This window comes from Neovison vison, chromosome 6, assembly GCF_020171115.1.
Source record: "Neovison vison isolate M4711 chromosome 6, ASM_NN_V1, whole genome shotgun sequence".
Lineage (NCBI taxonomy): Eukaryota > Metazoa > Chordata > Mammalia > Carnivora > Mustelidae > Neogale > Neogale vison.
This window is the reverse complement of record NC_058096.1, coordinates 12,150,676-12,172,178: the sequence shown is the minus strand read 5'-3', so window position 1 is coordinate 12,172,178 and position 21,503 is coordinate 12,150,676. Positions and strand designations below refer to the sequence as shown.

At 47.7% G+C, this 21,503-nt stretch overlaps 1 protein-coding gene across 2 annotated transcripts in view; it reads left to right on the top strand.

The window, feature by feature from the left end:
* EVA1C (eva-1 homolog C) overlaps positions 1 to 20,785 on the top strand; it is a 69,156-nt gene extending 48,371 nt beyond the window's left edge. For both annotated transcript variants that reach the window (XM_044251022.1, XM_044251023.1), the window contains 4 exons: positions 5,832 to 5,975; positions 14,058 to 14,138; positions 15,496 to 15,585; positions 20,215 to 20,785. In XM_044251022.1, the coding sequence (XP_044106957.1) occupies positions 5,832 to 5,975; positions 14,058 to 14,138; positions 15,496 to 15,585; positions 20,215 to 20,591 (692 nt within the window). In that variant the 3' untranslated portion in view covers positions 20,592 to 20,785. The remainder of the gene's footprint in view (positions 1 to 5,831; positions 5,976 to 14,057; positions 14,139 to 15,495; positions 15,586 to 20,214) is intronic.
* Positions 20,786 to 21,503: the final 718 nt, after the last annotated feature.

Below are 21,503 nucleotides of genomic sequence, written 5' to 3'. Positions count from 1 at the left end.
TCTGAGACCCCACCTGAAGGAGGGCAAACAGAGCCTCCATTCTGTGTACAGTGCCCTAAGCTGGTCCCGTCTGGAATGCACCAGGCAGGCAAGGCCATGGTGAGGCATTGGCTACATGCTACAGGATGACCTTGGACTGTGCTTCCCAGCCTTTTCCTTCAGAAAATTCTATTTGCATGGCACAGTGGGGTGAAGGACGGCACTGCCCAACTCCAAAACCAATAGCTGGGGGACATCGGGGGGCCTGAGGGAAATATTCAGCATACTTGCACTCATTTACTTTGAAGTTGGGAAGTTCTACTCTGAGATGCACTTGGCCTCTGGGTGCAAAGCTAACCAACACTGGGCTTCTCCTCAAGGCCTTAGACTCTCACTAACACTTTCCTCAAGGTCATCTCAACTTATGCTCGAAGTTCACCCACATTTTGAGGAACTCTTTGTATGCCAGAAACTCACTTTTAAGTGTGAAAATATGCACTTATTTTCTGTTGCTGTGGCAACATACCCTGAAATTTAATAGCTTAAAATATAAACAAATATTTATTCCCTCACAGTTTCTACGAAGCAGGAATTCTGGGGTGGTTTGGGTGGTGGTTATGACTTAGGGTCGCACGTGTTCTGGTGAGGTCTCAGATGGGACACTGGCTGGGGCGACAGTCACCTGAAGGCTGAGCTTCCAGGGTGGGTCTCTTATATGGCAGATTGAGTCAGTATTGTTGTTGGCGGAGATAGGGGTCACGTGGACTGGCTCTGATTCACTGTGGGAGGAGGGTACACAGGGGTATGAGTTCCAGAAGCTGGTGATGACTAGGGATCATCTTGAAGGCTGTTAGGGGCTGAGTTCTGTGTCCCTAAATTTTATAGGCTAAAGTCCTAAACCCCAGTACCCCAAAATGCAACTGCATTTGAGGAGAGGGTCTTTAAAGAGGTGTTTAAGTCAGATTAAGGTCTGATGGGTGCTAATCCAATATAACTTGTGTCCTTATAAGAAGAGGAGGTTAGGACACAGACATACACAGAGGAAGACCATGTGAGGATACATGGTCTTGCCATCTGCAAGCCAAGGAGAGAGGCCTCAGAAGGTACAACCCTACTGTCATCTCAGGCTTCTAGCTTCCAGAATGGAATGGAAATACACTTCTGCTGTTTAAGCGCCCAAGGGGTGGTACTTGTTACAGCAGCTGTAAGAAACTAATACTTTGCAATAACCCTGAACTATGAAATAAAGGGGAAGACATGAAAGACCAATGACTAAGCTAGCTGTGAGGCCATCTTCAAAAAAGTGGTATCTTTTGGCCACATGAGTTCAAACAAAGCAATATCTGCAGTCTTGTCTTGAGGGTGCAGACCCTTCAAAGACATGCCTGAAAGAGCTTCCAGCAGGTCGGTTCCATCAGAATCTATGTCTTGTCAAGTGGAAGGGAAAGGAGTGTGTGAAAGTGACTGATCGCTGTTGGTCCCACATGAACACCAGTGAAACTACATCTTAACACAGGGCAGGGTGAGCCTTCCCACAGACCTGGGCATGAACTTCGGGAAGGTCTCCTGGCTGGGCATCCATTGTGACGTGTCATTTCCTGCTGCAGTTACGTTTTCTGGGTGGGCTCCAGGGATCCTGCTGTTTCCTTAGAAACCACCCAGTGGGCCTCAAGGTCTGGGCTAAGGCCATCCCAAGGCCAAGTGTGGGTGGACCTCGACTTTCTAGCCAAAGATTAAGGTGCCAGGGGACCCGTGCTGCCAAGAGCAGCCTAATTATCCAAATAAGCAGACGTTGTAAAGATTAATTAACTTCAGTTTCAGTGTTGAACAATAGCTAAAAAAAAAAAAAAAATTAAACGGTGGAATATCATGTTATCAGATGGGTTGGGGGCGGAGGATGATTTGCCAGGAAGAGAGGGTGCAAATAAAATCAGCCTGAGAGGGAGATAATCACTTGAGAAAAAAGTCCTGGAAACAGCCCAGAGCTCAGTGTCAACAAGGATATGGTCAGACCTGAGTCAGACCTGAATTACCTTGGGCCTCTTCCTGAAAACACACTGTGGGTTTCACTCTGACCAAGATAAACTCTTTTGCTTCCAGGGAACTCTAAGAGTGCAGAAGCACGCCTCTCTAAATCACGCTCGCCGAAAGACCTCCTGGGTCAAAGAGGGTTGTGGGCTTATAGATGAAAAGGGTTTCTTTTTCCTTCCTCTGTTAGCCTGAAAGAATATGGTCAGGCACACATCCTAAGAAAATATAAGGTTTCTAGGGCAGTCATACAATTCTGCCGGGAGTATGAATCAGAAATTTTCTGGGTAACAGTTGGGCGGTGTGTATCAAAAGCCTTAATATTTTAAGCAGTCTTTGACAAAGCAATGTACTTCCAGGAATTCCTGTGGAAACTATCGTGCTCATGTGCAAATATTTAGCCCTAAGGATGTTCCACAAAGAACTGTTTCTATTTATTTATTTGAGAGAAAGAAAGCGCGAGTTTGGGCGGGGGCGAGGCAGAAGGAGAGAGAGACCCTCCAATGGACTCCCCACTGAGCGTGGGCTCCACTTCAGGACCCTGAGATCAGGATACAAGCCAAAATCAAGAGTCCGATACCTAACTGACTGAGTCACCCAGGTGCCTCACACTGCACTGCTTCTAATGTTCAAAACCGGAAATCATCTGAACAATGATTGCATTGGGTATTGTAAATAGAGCTGGCACATTCGTACAATGAAAAACTATGCAATTCTTTAAAATTATGTTCATGTTAAAATTTTGCAGATATACTAAATGGGAAAAAATAGCCTACAAAGGGATAAGTGTATGACACCACTGAGGGGGAAGGACCTTCCCACACAGAAAAGTGGTGGAAAGAGGTTCCTTAAAGATTGATAGTTTTTTTGTTTTTGTTTTTTAAGATATTATGTATTTATTTGACAGGGAGAAATCACAAGTAGATGGAGAGGCAGGCAGAGAGAGAGAGGGAAGCAGGCTCCCTGCTGAGCAGAGAGCCCGATGCGGGACTCGATCCCAGGACCCTGAGATCATGACCTGAGCCAAAGGCAGCGGCTTAACCCACTGAGTCACCCAGGCACCCCGAGATTGATAGGTTTTTGTTTTGTTTAGTTTTGTTTTTTTCCTGGATTTATAGGCATTTTTATTTTTCTAGTTTTAGCTTATCTGTGATTTTTGAGTTTTCAACTACAAACACATATTTCCTTTGTAACAGAATAAACAATAGTTACATCAGACTTCTAAGAAAAATTTCATAATTCAGACCGTTACCTCGTCCCAGTGCAGAAATCGTACATCCCATTCTCGGATCTCTTGACTGTGAATTCTGAAGGGTTTAGGGAAAGGCTAGGGGACCCTCTAGACTTTTGGAAATGAAATGGCTGAGTGCCAAGATGTGAAATGTGTCAACTTAAAAGGTGCCGGTGTATGCTCCACAGTTTACCCTCTCCCAGCTGTGCTCAAGAGTTTCCATTGATTTGTATCTTCTTCAACACTTGGGATAGTCGGTCTTCTTAAGTTTTGTTGATCTAGAAAGTGCAAAATATTATTTTCATCATGGTCTTAATCTGTATTTCCCTGATTTGTATATTATATAAGCAAACTATTATATATAACTTATTGTAACATATTACATATATGATGAACAACCTGTGTCCCGGCAAAGCACTGGGGACACCCCATCAGTTGACGGGCAAGTGTTGAGAGCTGCCTGTCATGTGAGCTGTTGTTGTAAGTGAACGGAACTTTGTAAGGACTCTAAAATTCTCTCCTCTGTTCTCTGCTCTCCAAGTTCTAAATTCCTCCCAGTGTGTATTATTTTTTCAAAGGTTTTATTTATCTATTTATTTATTTGGTGGGGGAGGGGCAGAAGGAGAAGGAGAGAGAACATCTCCCGCAGACTCCCCGCTGAGCAAGGAGCCCCGCACTGGGCTCAGTCTTAGGACTCTGAGATCACGACCAGAGCCAAAAACCAAGAGTCAGAAACTCAACCAACTGAGCCCCCCGGCCCCCCACCCCGTATGTATTATTAAAATTGCTTCCAAGCTGAGTTTGGTTCCCTTCTGCTCCCAGGGCTTCCCATACACCGTCCCTAAAGGACAACAGCATGAGGCCGTGTCTCTAGGCTGCATGTCACTAGCGGAATAAAGTCTGCCTTTGGCTAAGCGTTCCCAGGCAAACTCAGTCTGTCTCCAGGTTCCTTTTCCCTGCTCGTTCTCTGTGGCTTCCCCGTCCACACCCCACTATTCCAGCTCACGGTCAGCCCCCTGGACTCCCCTTAAGTGACGCTACTTTGGTGTTTATGCGTTTCTGTCTTGCTCGTTTCTACCCCGTTACGCACCTTCTCCTGTGACCAAGTCTCTAACCCCCGCAAGCCCGTCATGACCGTGAAGGTCCACACTCCTCTCTCCCAACACGGACCCTAGCACCCCTCGTCCTCGCCTTGCACTGGCGACACTCACGCCCTGTTTCACGTGGCTGGACATCAGGTCCCACGTGTGGGTTTTGTCTGCAGCTCCAGCACACTCTGTGAAAGCAAGGTAGACTTCTTCTGACTTGTTTCTCTTACAGCCCTAAGCGCCTCGGCACCTCACCTCTGTACGTGTGAAATTCATATTGACTAATTGTGCTGGCGTTGCGCCAGGTGCTGAAGAACCTGTCCTCGTGTTTATTTAGTCCATTTCATTCATTCATTCTTCAGTTATTTACTGGGTTTCTGCACTGGGCCAGGATATGGGCATTGATGACAAACAAGACAGAAAGAGTCTCTGTCCTCTCGGGGCTTGTGTTCACGCAGGGGAGATGCCTTCTCAAAGTGGACAAATAGGGGTGCCTGGGGGGCTCAGTTGGTGAAGGGTCTGACTCTTGATTTCAGGTCACTATCTCAGGGTCTTGAAATCAAGCCCCATATCTAGCTCCGCTCTGAGTGGGGATCCTGCTTAAGATTCTCTCTCTTCCTCAGGGCACCTGGGTGGCTCAGTCAGTTAAGCGTCTGCTTCTGAACTCAGGTCATGATCCCAGGGCCCTAGGATCAAGCCCAGCGTCAGGCTCCTGGCTCAGCGGGAAACCTGTTTCTCCTTCTCCCTTGGCTACTCCCCTCGCTCATGCTCTGTCTTGTGCTCTCTCTCTAATAAATTTCTCAGTTGGTTGGACGACTGCCTTCGGCTCGGGGCGTGATCCTGGAGTCCCGGGATCGAGTCCCGCATCAGGCTCCCAGCTCCATGGGGAGTCTGCTTCGCTCTCTGACCTTCTCCTCACTCGTGCTCTCTCTCACTGTCTCTCTCTCTCTCAAATAAATAAATAAAATCTTTTAAAAAAATTATAAAAAAAAATCTTAAAAAAGAAAAAGAGAGACTCTCTCTCTTCCTCTCCCTCTGTACCACTTCCCTGCCCACTCTCTCTCTCTTAAAAAAAAAAAAAAAGCAAATGAAGTATTTCAAGGCGTGATAAGGGGCATAAAAGAAATAGTCTTCATTCAGCGTTCTACATATTTACAAGGCCAGTTACATTATTTGTGGGGATTGGTACAAAATGAAAATGTAGGACCCCTTGCTCAAAAATATGTAAGAATTTCAAGACAGTAAGACCAGAGCGTCACAGCAAGCTCACGGCCCTGCTAGCACCTGTCCAGAAGCCTGCTCTGCCTATAAAGGACTTAGCCCATATGACTTATATGGTAAAGCATCCCGGGGACATTAATGAGACAGAAAATTTTCCGAGAAACTATGTCCATGAACTTGAAATCCAGCTCAGTGTATTTCCTTAACAGAAAATAGCAAAAGCCCCGTGGTTAGCCAGATACGGATGCAACCTGAAATTCTTGTTGGCGTTCCCTGCCTTTCAGACTGCCTGTCTTACTGGGCTTTGCAAGTATTATCCAGGAGGTGCTACGGGAAGCAGAGATGCAAAATCATGGTCAACGATCACCATTTCGGGAGCCCCTGTCCGCCAAGAGTGAAAAAATACCTCACTGTCACCTATGCCTGTGGTAAGAATATACACCCCCCCGCAACCTGCTCTAAGACCCACGTCTTTGGGAGGCAGTGATTGTGGGAAAAGGTGTTTTCATGCAACAAACCAAACAATGTTACTCCTGAAGCAGTGTTGTCACCCCAGATATTCCAGACTACTTTTTTTTTCATCCTTTATTCCTGTCTAGGATGTTCACATGAAATAAGCAATACAAGTTCTTTGGTCACAATTCGTTTTGAAAGCACGTTCAGCGATCAGATCGGCCACAAACGGGAAGAGAACAGAAAGTACAAGCACATGGGAGAAGGGTGATTCTAATCTGGGTGCTTAGGAGGCTCTGAAATTTATGGGTATATGACGCAAGCTCGCAGAAGTATTCTTTGGCTCCCGCTTATCCTTGCAGTCTTGGTTTTAGGCTCTAAATGACTAACTGTCTATGCCGCCAACAGCCATATTATCTGCATACCCACCGCGGTGAGTCAACAGATCAAATGCTCACCCGAAAACAATTAAAAGTGTTACATGACAGCAGACTTGATTTTCCCAGCATCTTCAAACAAGAAAATGCAACGCCTGGTCCATTAGAGTCCAATTTTCCAGAGCTGCCTGAAAGTGAAAGGGCAGTAATGATTCTCGGAGGGTAGGGCGGATTTCTGGTTTGTCAGCCTGACACGGGGACCGTTCGTTTTGAAATGATCGTGGGAGCCAAGGGAGCGCAAAGAGAACCGTATCTGCAAAACCCGATGTGTGTGCTCCTGGAAACCCCTTCTCCCGCCAGATCTCCCCACCTTGTTCTTTGTGTAACAGCTTGAATGAGCTATATAATTCACAGGTCATCTGGTTCGCCTCCTAAGGCACACGAATCAGTGGTTTTAGCATTTTAGTTTATTCTCGGGATTTATTTTTGTTCACAGAATCATGCAACCATCGCCACAATTAACTTAGGAACATTCTCATTATCCCCCAAAGAAACTCTGCTCCCTTAACTGTCACCCCCCCAACGCACCCCCACAACCCCACCCCAGGCCACCACCCACCTACTTTCTGTCTCGATGGATTTGCCTCTTGTACGTCTCATATAAATGATATCATGCAGGATGTAAGGATTTTCTTTATTGTTTCGTTTTGTTTTTCGTGATTGGCGCCTCTTTACCTAGCGTGTTTGCAAGGTTCATCCATGCTGTGATCTAATCATCCTTTTTGTGATCTAATAATATTCCAGTGCATTCCCCAGCCTTTTATATCCTGAGCTAAACATGTCCTCTGTGGTGTCAGAGCCGTAATTGGTACAATAAGGTGGCGGCATGAATGCATTTCCAAGCTAACAGCAGCCACACGTGCACTGCAGGAAATGTGATGTGACTTCCCCTCTCGGCCTTTATTCCCGCTCCCATGCCGGAGCAGCTCTGGGGTTCCTCCAAGAAGCCACACAGAGCACCCTGCAGGTCTAGGAGCGTCTGGCCTCTCCAGCTGAGAGTTGAAGGAGGGTAGCCTGCAAACGAGGTGAATTTCCTGCTGTGCCTTCAAGGAGGAGCTCACAGCTCCCAGGGTGGGGGCTTTTCTTAGTGGAGAGAAGGTAGGCTCTTGGGGCCTCGAGGTCCTGCTCCGGTTCAAGCTGCTTCTCCCATGTCCATTCATTCAGTGCACTGAGGGCATGTGCTCAGCGTCTATGGCCAGTGCCAAGAATTGGGTAGTTTTAAAAAAAAAAAAGGAGTATAGTTCTTGTCCTTGGCATTATCAGTTGAGGGCTAGAGAGGGCCACTTAACAAACGAGCAGGTAAATCCGCCAGGTGAATCCGGGCAGCCCATGCCAAGTCCCAAGTGGGGGGAGGGGCAGAACTGGTGAGGTCAAGGTGGCGTGAAATCGCCCAGGAGCGGCCAGGACCCGGTCCTGTGGGGTCCTGGGGGAAAGTGCCAGTGGAGGGCTCGCGGTGGGGGAGTCAGACCGCCGTGATGACTGGACTTTTAAGAGACCAGTCTGTGGGGCGTGGGGTGGGGAGTGGGCCGGAGTGGGCTGGGGGTGGGCGCCAGCCGAAACAAGAGCGAGTAAAAACCGGATGGATTTGAGAAAGGTTTGGAAAGCGGGAAGATGCAGGAGACGCTGAGGCCACCTGCCTGGGAAAGACTGGGGGCACCCAGAGGAGGCAGAGGGACGGGGGTGAAGGATGTTTCCTTGTCACAGCGGGGCGGGAGGCTCTGGGAGTGGGTGGGGGCTTGCTGTTCAGTCTCGGGGCCTGTCTTCTCTGGCAAGAGACGAGGTCATCAGCCCCGAGGACCGGGAAGGGAAGGGGGTTTGAGAAGACAAGAGAAGGTATTAAGGAAGGGCTGCGGGGGGCGGAGGCTACTGCCAGAGTTGTCGGGGACATTGGTCTGCTTGCTGGTATGGTTCTTCCCAGTGCGGCCAGCTGCTTGAGGGGTCCTCGAGGCTCACCGGTCAATGACAAAGAAGGGAGAGAGTCGGGGTGCCCCCAGCTGAGTGATCACAGTGGTGGGTAGAGGAATCCGAGCTGCAGCTAGGCATTGGTGGTTCAGTGGTAGAATTCTCGCCTGCCGAGCTGCAGCTAGGAGGGGCTTCGGGAAGAAGGGAGAGTGGGAGGGTCAGTGGAGGGGTCTGGGTGAGGTTGAGGAGGGCAGAGGGAAGCACTTCAAAGAGTCAGTTGAGGACTGAAGGCTGAGGTCAGGAAGAGGGCTTGCAACTTGGTTTTGGGTGTGGGGCTCTGGAGGAAATGGGGCGTTGACAGTGTTCTCCCACCCCCCTAGGACAACGCCCCTTTGTCCAGCAGTGTGGCCCCCAGGACTTATTCCAAAGGTGGGGCGGGTGCCTGGGACCGTGAGGCAAGTTCGTGCCTATTCGCCCCCCCCCACCCCCGTAGATGCTTTCTAATCACCTTCTAAGTGGTTGGCATTTTTAAAATATACTCTCCCCCTTAGGGGCGCCTGGGTGGCTCAGTGGGTTAAAGCCTCTGGTTTTGGCTCAGGCCATGATCCCACGGTCCTGGGATCAAGCCCCGCATCAGGCTCTCTGCTCCATGGAAAGCCTGCTTCCTCCTCTCTCTCTCCCTGCCTGCCTCTCTTGCCTACTTGTAATCTCTCTCTGTCAAATAAATAGATAAAATCTTTAAAAATATATATACTCTCCTCCACCCCCCGCCAGATGGCTCTTTACTCTGCAACCTGAATCATTAAAAAATGATTTGTAATGTCTGAATATTTTATAGGTCACCAAATGGGAATGCAGGGTTTTACATTTTTTTAAAAATGTCTCCCAACCGATGTGGAAGTTGATATGAAGTCCAAGGTTGTCAATAATTCATTTCTAAGCAAATCAGTCTTAGTTAGCACTCTTTGGATGTGAGTGTAAGAACCAGTGTGAGCTGGTTTAAGCCAAAAGGAGGTGGAGGGGGGTAGAGTCAGGCCATGGGAGCCAGGGCACGGAAGCAAGGCTTCAACCTGAAGCTCCAAGATCATGGTAAACCTCTGTCATCCCTCTTCTCTGCTTCTCCTGGCACTTTTGCTCCCTTATTCTCTCTCTTACTCTCGATCTTTCTCCTCCCGCACCCAGCCTCCCCGTGAGCCTGCTGGATGGCACATGGCCACCCCCACAGCCTCAGTGATTTTTATGTTCTGTGTCCAACGATTATGGAGACCTGCAGTCTGAAATCTCAATTCCAAATTTCTAACAAAAAGATATTTAATTGGCCCGGCTGGGGTCAGGTAGCCCTCCTCCCTTGATCAGCCCTGGGCAGAGACCATGTGATGTGATTATAGACATGGCTTCCTAGGGAGGGGCCCGGCCAAACCCTCAAGTCAAGATGCTCTTACATAAGAGGCTCAGGAAAGATCACCCCAGAGACGTCTGTTCTAATACTCTGCTTCCTACTGCAGCGTCTGACCCGGATTTGCTCTTCCACCCGGAGACCTTGCTGTGCCCACACCGGGGTCAGGACACCCCACTCCTGGAGGGGAGGGAAGAGGGCATTAGGGACAAGTACTGAACATCCAGCCCTGGACCCTCATTTCTATAGAACACGGACCACCCATCTCCAACATGACCCAGGCAGTGGGGCAGAGATGCCTCACCCTTAGGAACCCTGACTGCACCCCTTGCCAGGGGCTAGGGAAATGACAGTGAGCAGTATGATCTCTGCTTGGAGACTTGAGGGACCAGGAGGGCTTCCTGGGGAAGGTGGCATTAGAGGCAAGTGAGACCAGTTGTGTAGGAGTCAGAAAACTGAAGGTGGGGGGAGGGAAGGGCAGGCAGAAGGAACAGCACAGGCAAAGGGACGAGGTGAGCACCGCAGTAAAACTGGAGAGACCTACTCTCTCCAGTGAAAGTAGGTGTTTCCAGGGGATGGGAGTTTAGGCTAGGCTTTTACCCAAGGGCAGGGAGCCCCTGGCAAGCTGTCTCAGGGGACATAATCAATTTGCATTTTAAAAAGAACTCTCCTCCCTATTTTAAAGAGCTTCGTTTAATCCCGGCTCTCTTCCCTGCGGGGGTTTGGGCTGGGCAGAGACTTTCACCTCTCAGTGGAGCCCTGGGGTATGTTTCAGGCTGCGGGCCTTCTGCTCTTGGAACTGTAGGCAGCACGTCTGGCTAATGTCAGACCACTCGGCCCAGAGCGTTTGATGGGGCTGGGATGCTTTCCTCCGGTATTCATTAGTGCATTGCTAAATGAGGTCCTCTCTCTGTGTTCCCTCCGAGTTTAACCATTAGCCTCACTTCTTGATCAAGCTGGATTTCAGATTTTCCTCCTCATAGGAGAAGCCAGACCTGGAAAACTCAGCCCACTGTCCCCCTCACATGTGCAGGGAGGACTCCTCTCCGTGTCCATAGCCACCAGCACTCAAGGGTCACCGGGACAGAGGCACAGCCGGCATTCCCACACCGATAATGCCTGAGAGGCAAGAGAGACGTGTGGACCTCCTCCTAGGGCCCTCACAGCTCCTCCCAGAAGCTGGAGCAGGCAGGCAGGTGCCAGGATTTGGGGACAGGCGGGATGGTGGCACCAAGATTAGGGGCAAGGGGAGTAGGTGCCAGGATTAGGGGGCAGTGGGGAAGGGGGGTTATTAGGATTGGGGGCAGGAGGGAAGGGAGGTACCAAGCTTGGGGGAGAGGAGGGATAGAAAATGCTAGAATTAGGGATGGGAGGAGTAGGTGATGCAGGGTTTGGGGACAGCAAGATAGGGGTGTGCCTAGATTTACCGGCGCTGATGCAGTCTAGGCTCCTACTGAGAAGGAGGGCAAGTTAAGTAGAGATACCGTGTTTGTCTCTGACACGCAGAATCTTTCTGAGCCCTAAGTTCGACTTCTAGAGACTTCTTTCTTAAAGTCTGCCTGACCCAACCTTGACACTGAAGATTTATTCAGGGGGGAAAGAAAAGAAGTCGAAGTGGGTACCCTGCCCAAAATTAGCGAATTGTGTTCTGTGGTTTTCCCTAAACAGACTCACAGGGATTGTCCGAGCGGAAATCTTTTTGCCATCTTTATAATCCTTTATCCAGCTTCCAGAGGCTGAGTGTCCCCCGGACAGCACAGCATCAGGGAAAAATCAAGGGCACCTGTGCACAAGACCAGGCATTGAGACGCTCCCCCTTCCGAAGGGGATGGTCATCTCGGAGCCTCAGTTGTCCCATCGGCAGGAATGGGAATGATACACATCTTCACGGGGCACTGGGGCCCCTGCACAAGACGCACTGTTTAAACGTGAGCCCAGGGTCCGATGTATTAAGAGCTCCATGAAGAATGGTGTGCTGTGTTTTCACGATGTATCTAAAATGGAGAGAGGTGGGTTTGAAGGGCAGCCGTACGTAAGTCACACCCCAACGCCATCTTCATTCTTGCAACAAGGACATGCAAGAATCCGACAGGTGCATTGACACCTGTTATTTTCAAGTTCCTAAAGAGTCTCCCACTAGCAGGGCCATTTTCATGTAGGAAATGGGCAAGTGTCCTGATGTGAGCCTGTATCACACACGGCAGTTTAATGTCTTATAAGGGCCTGGTTATTCTGCAAAGCTCGTCTAGACTGTCCTTCCTGTCTGAGCTCTTAACTCCTTCCCAAACCGTAAAACCTCTAGCATTTGCAGTGAGCCCCCGGGGGGTATAACTCAGGGGTAGAGCATTTGACTGCAGTGAGCCCCCTGGCTGAGGCTGTGTCTTGACAACAAGCCAAGAGACAGATGTCCAAGACATGCCACTCCTGGTAGGGAGGACTTACTCCTGCCAAGGAATCAGGGGCGAACTTCTCAGGGTGCAGCCTGACCAAGAGGCTGTTTTCATCAGAAAGCATTTTGTTGTAACACAGTTCAGCAATCTGGGGCACTCCTCCGCTCCCAGAATCAGCGGTGTGCCCGCCATCAGCCGAGGGGCCCTCCTCAGGGTCCTTGGACAGCTTCCACCGCCTCCTGTCATCGTCACCTTACAGCCCTGGATGTGACTCTCACTGCCAATGGGCACCAAGGCGCCAGGGTGTCCTGCGCACAGAAAAAGCACAATTGAGGAATGCTCTCTGGTTGTCGGTCCTGAGACATCCCTAAAAGAATTTAGTTAAACACTTTGAGAAAGAAAATGAGGTGTTCTTGCTGTGGAAGATGTCTTACCAGCTCTTTAAAAAAAAAAAAAATCAGTGCCGTTGAACTTGCACAGTTTATGTTGGCTCCCTCCTGTTTCCTGTTGCCACTTCTCCCAGATACCAGCTGAGCCAAAGAACAAACAAAAATAAGCAATATTCTGCAGCAAAAATATTTGGTTTCCTCTCCCTTCTCCTGGCCGGCTGCGGCGCCCTTGGCCTTCGGAATTCTTGCTTGGCCCTCTGCGTGCTACTATCCTGTCCGCTCTCCCTGGGGCGCCTTGAGATGGGATGGTTTATTCTGAGGGTCAGTTCTGCAGAATCTCTGACCACCTTCTGTTATACTGCTCTCCTCTCGTGTTCCTACTTTCCTTAAAATACTTCGAGCAGCATTCTTTTGTTCTTGCGTGCAGTCTTAGAATTCCCTTCAGGCTCATTAAGGAGGCAAGGACTCAGAGCGGTGGGTGAAAAGCAGAGTTGGAATCAGGGAAAGAGGTCTGTGGTGGATTCTGAGTCAATTACAGACATTCTGTTTCACTACATGGAAGGGAAGTTCACGTTCAGAGTTACAGTGTTGTTGTTTTTTATTTTTTATTTTTTTAGAGAGAGAGTGAAAGAGATCATGAGTGAGGGGGGAAGACCAGAGGGGGAATGAATCCCAAGCTCCGACCCCGATGGGGGCTCGATCTCGTGACCCTGAGATCATAACCTGAGCCCATACCAAGAGTCAGGACTCCACCAACTGTGCCATCCAGGTGTCCCCAAAATTATCAGTGTTATTGAGCTGTGATTTCCATGCTCTAAGAATCACCCCCCCCTTTTTTTTTTAAATATCAGGCTTCCCACTCCGCAGGGAGCCCGACATGGGACTTGATCCCAGGACTGGGATCAAGACCTGAGCCGAAGGCAGATGCTTAACCATCTGAGCCACCCAGGCGCCCCTAAGATTCACCCATGTTAAACAAAAACGATTCAAGGAGTTCTAGTAAATTTACAGAGCTAGCCGTACGACAATCACCGTGCTCCAATTTTAAAACACGTCCGTGATCCCCAAAGTTCCCTGACACCCGTTTGCAGTCAGTCCCCATCTCCACCCCTGATCCTTGGTAAGGTAAGGTAATAGAACTTAGCTTCTGTCTCTGTGCATTCACCTGTTCTGGGTATTTCCTATTAATGGGATCATACCATGTGTCGGCTTTTGTGTCTGGCTCCTTTATGCTGGTCATCAGGTTTTTGAGGCCCACCCAGGTTGTAGCAGATGTTAGGACTTTGGTTTTTGTTATGGCTAACTATTCTGTTGGGTATATACACCATAGCTCGTTTACTTCTCCTCCAAAATTTACCTTTCTGGGACATTTGATGGTCACATTGGTACCATTGGTATAGGTGTGTGAGTGTCTCTGACAAGTAGAGTGAGTAATTTATATATTGATTTGAAAATGGATTTTTTTTGGTAACTTATCCACATGGCAGTTAAAAATTATATTAAGTGTACAAAGTTTTTAAAATATTTATTTTCTGGTTTTTAGTTCCCAAGAACATACTCTCAGCGATTGATCCAGCCGTCGCTAACGTAAAACCTTCTTTGAAGCAGAAAGATGGTGAACATGGTAATTTTTATGGCTTACTACCAGCATTTCTCTTTAAGTAAAGGTAAACAGCCCCATGTGACCATAGTCGGTTGCACACTGGTTGGAATGAAAGGGTATGTCAGGAGGTGAGCTGGAGTTCCCAGCTCTGACCATGGCAACGTTGTTGCAGTGGATTGCAAATGGTGGCCAATATCTTGTTTTGTTTTACAAATTATAAGTGGAATAAATCTTCCTTCCATTCCCCTCTGATTTCGCAAGTGAAATATCACTTGAAAAAAAGAGATCGGCTCAGAAACAAATTTGGGGTTCCTGGATTCTATGATCAGCTTGTTGGAAAGATGACCCGAACCAGGAACCAAGCTGGACCTGAGGGTTTCCAACACATGCCCCCTCTGCCCTTGGGTTTTCACTGGGCTGTTCTGAGCAGGAGGGGGATGAACACTTTCGTTTTCTTATCAAGTATAAAATGGAATCAGATTCTTGGGGCTTCTGATGGAAACTGCAAAGTTTCTGTAGTACATCTAAGATATTATACTTTGTGTGTTCAAAGTTTGTTTTGCATTACTTTTATTACATTTGTGAGGTCTTTTGCTTCTAAGTATAAAGGTAAAGTATGCCTGACGTGGGAAACAGGAAAGTAGCAAGAAAAAGAACTTGCCCCTAGACTCAAAGCTTAAACCTAAGTATTGTTAATGTTCTGTTCTTCTAGTTCCCCCATACCTGCTCTCTCTCTCTGCCAGGCTCTGCATCTCCCAACACCACTGCTCTTTCTAACAGGGCTCCCCCGGACCTCATTGTATCCTGGTCCCCCAGCAGTGGAGACCCGAGAGCTCTGTGCCACCCTTCCTCCGAGCTGTCTGACATCCCGTAGGGTCCCCAAAGCTCTAAGACTGCATATCACGAGCTCCCTAAGCTCCATCACAACAATGTAACCAGGCATCTGAAACCAGACCTGCCCTGCATTTTGCTGACATTTCCAAAAAAGTAGCCCCACACAATCTCCCTCCATAACCTCCCTCCCTTCTTATCTATGGTCAACAGTGCAGACAGCAGCTCTGTGATTAGATAAGCCATTATTAAGCCTCCCAGAGGCCTGACGAATGGGAAAATCCATTGTTCCCTTCTGGACTGGAGTGGATGAGTGGCTCTTGAAGTTTGAACCAGCACATTTTAGAATTTCTAAATCCCTCTTATCACTTAATATTTTCAGACTATTTAGTAAATGATCCTCCTGGCTTGGTCTTCTATAATTCAGTCAGAGGCCCACTTATTTGATTTCTATGACTTTTTATTTATTATAGCAGTCCTGGGTTGGGAGCAGAAGGCATACTGTGAACAGCTATGATTAATCGGTTTTGAATTTTTTATGAAACAGGTATAAACTTTGACCCAAGCAAACCGGGGGTTCTGAGGAAAGACGGCATTATTGTTAGCAACTCTCTGGCAGCATTTGCTTACATTAGAGGTAGGTCAATGAATCGAAGCTTCCTGGAATGCTAACGGCTTTACGGAAGTCTCACTAACAGATGCAACGTTTAATTACAACACTTAGCTGAAGAAAAATGACTTTAAGTTTGGCTCAGCACCTGCAGTCTTGCTATGATTTGGATACACAGAGGCTTGGCCTCAGGTGCAGGGCCATCCAGGCTACCCACAAGAGGACCATGTGGGGAGGAGGTGAACAGATAAAGTCACACTGTTCAGGAGTTGGGCTCCATGAGCATTTACCGTTTTTGAAAAGCAGGAACCCGAGGAATGCGCATTCCCCAGCTTTAAAATCTGGGAAGGGCAGAGGATTCGTGAATCCCACTCCTGGCTGGAAAAAAATGGAGTTAAAGGATCACCTAGTAAAGAAAACAGGTCAAGCCCTGTGAAGGCAGAGTCCCTTCCTGAGTCACCCCGTGTTACCTCTCACAGTTGCCAAATTCTCCCTGATAATCTTCCCCTCGAGGATCAGTGGGACTCAGCCCTCCCTACCTGGCAGAGCAGAAACTCTCATCAGGGAGGGGATGGTGCCTGTCGTCTCTCATCACCCCCGTCTGCTCACCTTATGTTGACCGTATTTTAAAATATAGACTCTGCAAGTATCAGCGGTGCCCCCTGACTGTTCAGGAAGCCCCAGACCTCTGAGGCCTTTGGTAAAATTCGGATTAATATACGGCATTACGGCATTACTCTTCAAGGCCTGCCGGGGCTGGGCTCTTTCAAGTAAGCCTTCCTCAGACGAAAATAAAGCTGGAAGGAAACAACCCAACACAGGAGATACAGAGGACAGTCTTGGGATCCAGCATGGGTCCCTCGTGTTCCATCGTCTTCCTGCATCCATCGTCCTCCTGAATGTTTGTTGTGTGCTTGTTAGTTTCCTCTAAGAATCTTCTGTCTCCAAACCACCCTCCCACTTCCACGTCTGGCTCTTCCTAATAACACGTATGAGGTCTTTCCCTCCCTTACGTATAGAAGTAGAATGTGCTTGAAGTGGAAAACACAGGAAAGAACCAAGAAATAGGACTTGCCCATAGTCTCAAAGCTTAAACATAACTATTGTTAATGTTCTGTTCTTCTGGTTCCCCCATACCTGCTCTCTCTCTCTGCCAGGCTCTGCATCTCCCAAGCCCACTGCTCTTTCTAACAGGGCTCTGCCCAGCTCCCATGCATATCCTGGTCCCCCAGCAGTGGGGGCCCGAGAGCTCTTGTGCCACAGTTGTCAGAGTTAAGAGATGCAAGCATTTTTAATGTCAGAAATATCCCCATATTTTCAAAGTCCCTGGAGAGCCCCCTGGAGGAAAGGCATCATGAAAATCCTTCAGGGAAATAATGATTAACTGGAGGCAATGATGACTTTGCTCGCTGGTCCGTGGCCATGATGGGCCTCATCACTTCCTCTCGACAACTGGGTTGGTCAGCTCCAGCCATCATGACAAGACACTAGGCTGGCATCTGGTAGCTTCAACAGCCGAAATTCATTTTCTCACAGTTCTGGAGGCTGGAAGTCCAAGGTCAAGGTACTAGCAGTGTCTGTTTCTAGTGAGAGTTCACTTCTTGGCTTGGAGACAGCTGCCTTCTCAAATGAGAGGGAGAAAGAAAGAGCGAGAGAGAGATTGATGGAGGAAGGGAGAGAGAGAGGAAGAGAGAAGGAGGAAGGAGGGGAGGGAGGAAAGGAGAGTAAGAGGGAGAGAGAAAAAGAGAATGTTCTCTGGCATCCCTTCTTATAAAGACATGGATCCTGTTGGATTAGGGCCGTACCCTTAATGACCTCATTCAACCTTAATTACTTCCTTCTAAGTCCTATCACCACATATTTTGGGGTAAGCCTCCAACACATGAGTCTGGGGTGGGGAGGACACAATTTAGTCCATAGCAAAGACCCTGAACGAGAGGACTCTGATCCCCCATCCTGCACACAAGGAAGCGAAGGATCAGAGGAACTGAGCCATTTGCCTGAGGCCACAGCATGGATATCAGCTGAGTCATGATCAGATTCAACAGATACAAGACCTCTGCTCTGGTTTCTCTGCCCAGAAAGGATGCCCTTCAGAATGCTGAAGGATAGATGTTATCTGAATTACTCCCTTCCATCCTTGTCTACCATTTTGTACACTCATTACTCCCGGAAATCGAGAGATTTATTCATTAGCATCCGTCTCTCTGCTGAACCTTAAGCATCATAGGAGCAGGTTTTTTTTTCTCTTGTTGTCATGCCCCAGGGCCCAGGAGAGGCTGGCGCAAGGCACTCGCTCAGTTAGTAACTGACAAATGAGCAGATGATGAATCTTCATGTGGTGTCACAAGCTGTCCGGCTCCTTATTACCACCTCATATTTGTTATTTCTAGGTCCTCCATTTTAAAGAAATGTAAGGATGTTGTGGCCTTTATTTGGTTTTGTTGAGTGTTGTTTAGGCACATCCATCCCCAAAAGGCACAGAGAGGAGACCTGTTTGAAGGAGAAGTCACCAGTAGGAGCAGCTGGAGCTGCGAGTGGGTGGGCAGCTTCTAGAAAATTCCACCCTATACTCAGTAGATTGGGTGACTCCAAAAGGACATTCTCCCAGGTCAAGCTGCAAGTGGCTTTGACACATTGGCACAGTCCTATACCCACAGGGCACAAGTCAGCTGGAAACCAAAACCGAGGGTCTTGTCCTGGGATGTTGGAACACAGGGATTGGCGGAATGGACGCGAGAATGTCCAGGGGTCCCTGATGAACGGTTTCTTTTTTGGCCATTTAACCAATCTATGAACCCTTCCCCAAAAGTGAAGTTGGGACATCGTTTTAGGCATGCGTGGGCTTTACTCGTCTCCTAACTGTGTAGACCTTGATCATTCTAGATCATTCTAGGATCTAGATCATGGGTTTGAAGAAGCCCATAGAAAAATTCTGAAATTAGAGAAACAGAAAGGGTGTGTGTGTGTGTGTGTGTGTGTGTGTGTGTGTGTTGGAGGTTTTAAGAAAGCAGTTTATTAGCTGGCTTAGCCATTGGGCCCCAGCAGACTGTGCCCAAGGAGCCTCATCTAGACAATGTTGCTCAGAAGCTGACTCTTGCTTCAACTAACTAGTGTTTCACCAACATCTTCTTGTGTGTGTCCCACATCTGCCGGCAGGCATGCCTTTGGTGCCCTAATATTTACATCGCTTGCCTCTACTTCTGTCTTCAGCCCTGTGGAAGAGCTTGCTGTGGTCTGTCTGGGGCACAGGGTGTCTGGGGTAACTGGGGTAGCTGGGGTCACACGTCAGGAAGCAGAGCTTCTCCTGAGATGCGGAGGCATCATTGTTCTCTACGAAAGGAATCCTAGGCGACCAGAGGAACCCACACGGAAATAGAAGGATACTAACACGTTCCAAAGTCAGAGTTACATGATCCCCTGTCAGGGAGCATGACTGGATATCAGCACCGCCTTGTCACATAGGTGTGGATTCTGCTGTGTTCCCACGGTCTCTAATCTTTGGTTCTGTCAGAAAGTTATTATTGCATCTGTAAGTGCTGTCAGACCAGAGTCCGCTCTCCTTTGTGCTTTCACCCAACAGCAGCAGGGCCCCAGGTGGTGGAGCCCTGGCCCCGGCCTCTTGGTGTCTTATTTGGACCCGGTAAGCTGGAGCTGGAGCTTGTGCTGGCTCTAGACCAGAGATCTGAGGGTCAGGGGACCTTAAAGGCCTTAGGGCACCGCGGAGAGACTCTTGCAGGCTTTTGTGCTAAAAGGCAGAGTAGAATAGTTGCCACACACACTGTACGGCCCACAGAGCCTAAGGTACTCTGTACCTGGTCCTTTCCAGAGAAAGTCTGCCAGCTCCTGTTTTATATTTTGAGGGAGTTTGCTGGATTATTATTTCCCAAAGAGGGAATGCTTAACCCCTCAATGGTACATAATTAAAAAACGGGGAGAGTGATAGTCCTTTCTACGTAGGGTTAATGTAAGGATTAAACCAATTAAAGATTTAGACAAGAATATGTTGTACAAATTAGTATCGTTTATATTTATATTATTATTACCCTACAATCATTTGGATATTGGAAAATGTACCAGAACTTTTATTCATATTTAGTTTTGAATCTAAAGAAATTAAGTTTTGTTAACATCTACTGTTATTAGTACTTACATTCGTATGTGTATATATATTTTTATATATGTTAATTTTTCATAATTTACTCCCAATAGTAAACAGCTTTATTGAGCATTTATTATGTGTCAGTGAAAGTTACAAGAGCGTTACTGGAATTAACTGTATAGCAGGAAGGTGCTATCAGCCCCATTTTATAGGTGGGGAAACTGGAGCACAGAGGGGTTATGTAACTTTCCAAAAATCACACAGCTAATGAGTAGCAGATCAGAGTTTGCACTCAGGGGTCCAGCTTCTGAGTCCCCCTGCTATGTGTCCTCTCATGTGCATACCTATCTCAACTATATGTGCTCAAAAACTTTTTTTTTTCCTTAACCAAGGAGAGCACAGGATCAGGTAGGTGAGGATGGTCTCCAAGATCCCGTCTGGCACTGGCATTCTGCATTAGCTGCCAGTTAGGGCAGACATCTGCTTCTGTGGGACTTTGGATTGGTGAAGCCTGACAGCTCTTCCTGGGTCCTGACTTGTCCTTTCCCCCACAGCCCACCCAGAGAGAGCCGCGCTGCTGTTCGTGTCCAGCATCTGCATTGGTCTGGCACTCACGTTGTGCGCCTTGGTCGTCAAAGTGTCCTGCACCAAGGACTTCAGGGAGCTGCAGCTGGCGAGGGAGCATCTGGTGCCAGAAAGTGACAAGGCTGAGGAAGACAGCGAGGATGAGGACGGGGAGGAGGACTCCTCTGACTCTGATTTTCCAGGAGAACGGTCTGGGTTCTGTAGGACTTCTTATCCTGTCTACAGTTCCATAGAGGCTGCAGAGCTGGCAGAAAGGATTGAGCGCAGGGAACAAATCATCCAGGAAATATGGATGAACAGTGGTTTGGACACTTCACTCCCAAGAAACATGGGCCAGTTCTACTGAGAAAGAGACATGTCTTCATGTGACCACACTTTCTGAAGAGGGAAGGATCCAAAATGCCCCTCCAGTTCTGTTTCACTTGTACCTTCTATGAAGGAGTATTTGTCATGTCATCCAATACTGGTGAAGCCAGAAGCCATTAAAGGGACATTTCAAACAGTTTACAGCACATTTCAAAATAAAATAGGAGGGAAGTCTCTGTTTTCTGTATTTATTTACATTCATCTTTATACATTAACATACAGAGCACATCTACTGAGTACTTAAAATGCCACAGGCTGCTCTAGCTGCTTTTTCTTGTATTAAGTCATTTAATCCCCACAACACCTTCATGAGATAGCACTGTCATCCCCATTTTACAGATGAGTAAAAAGGAGGTCCCCTACACCCATAAAAAAAAGTGGACTGACATACAGAACAGCAGGCCTGAGTCTGGTGGTGGATTTTAACCACTCACATTATTTGTTTAGAACAGGGGTCAGCAAAGTTTTTCTTTAGGGGCAAGATAATATTTTAGGCATGGTTCATGCCATGAATGCTCGACTCTGCCACTGCAGCTCACAGGTCGCCATCCATAGCTAATCCATCATGAACTAACTGAGCTGTGTTTCAATAAAGTTTTATTGATAGACACTGGAATTTTGAATTTGAATTTCATTTTCATGTGTCGCATATTATTCTTTGTTTTTTATCCATCACTTTAAAATATAAAAACCTTTCTTGGCTCACAAAAATGGGGAGCAGGCATTTGCCTGATTTTGTAAATAATGTATGGTCCACAAGGTTTAAAATACTCTCTTGCCCTTTAGAGAAAAAGTATGCCAACTCCTGATTTAGAATTTAAAGCTGCAGAGCTTCTAGTGGTAAAAGTGATCAACCAGATCACCCAGAAATCCTTTGATCCAATGGAGTTAT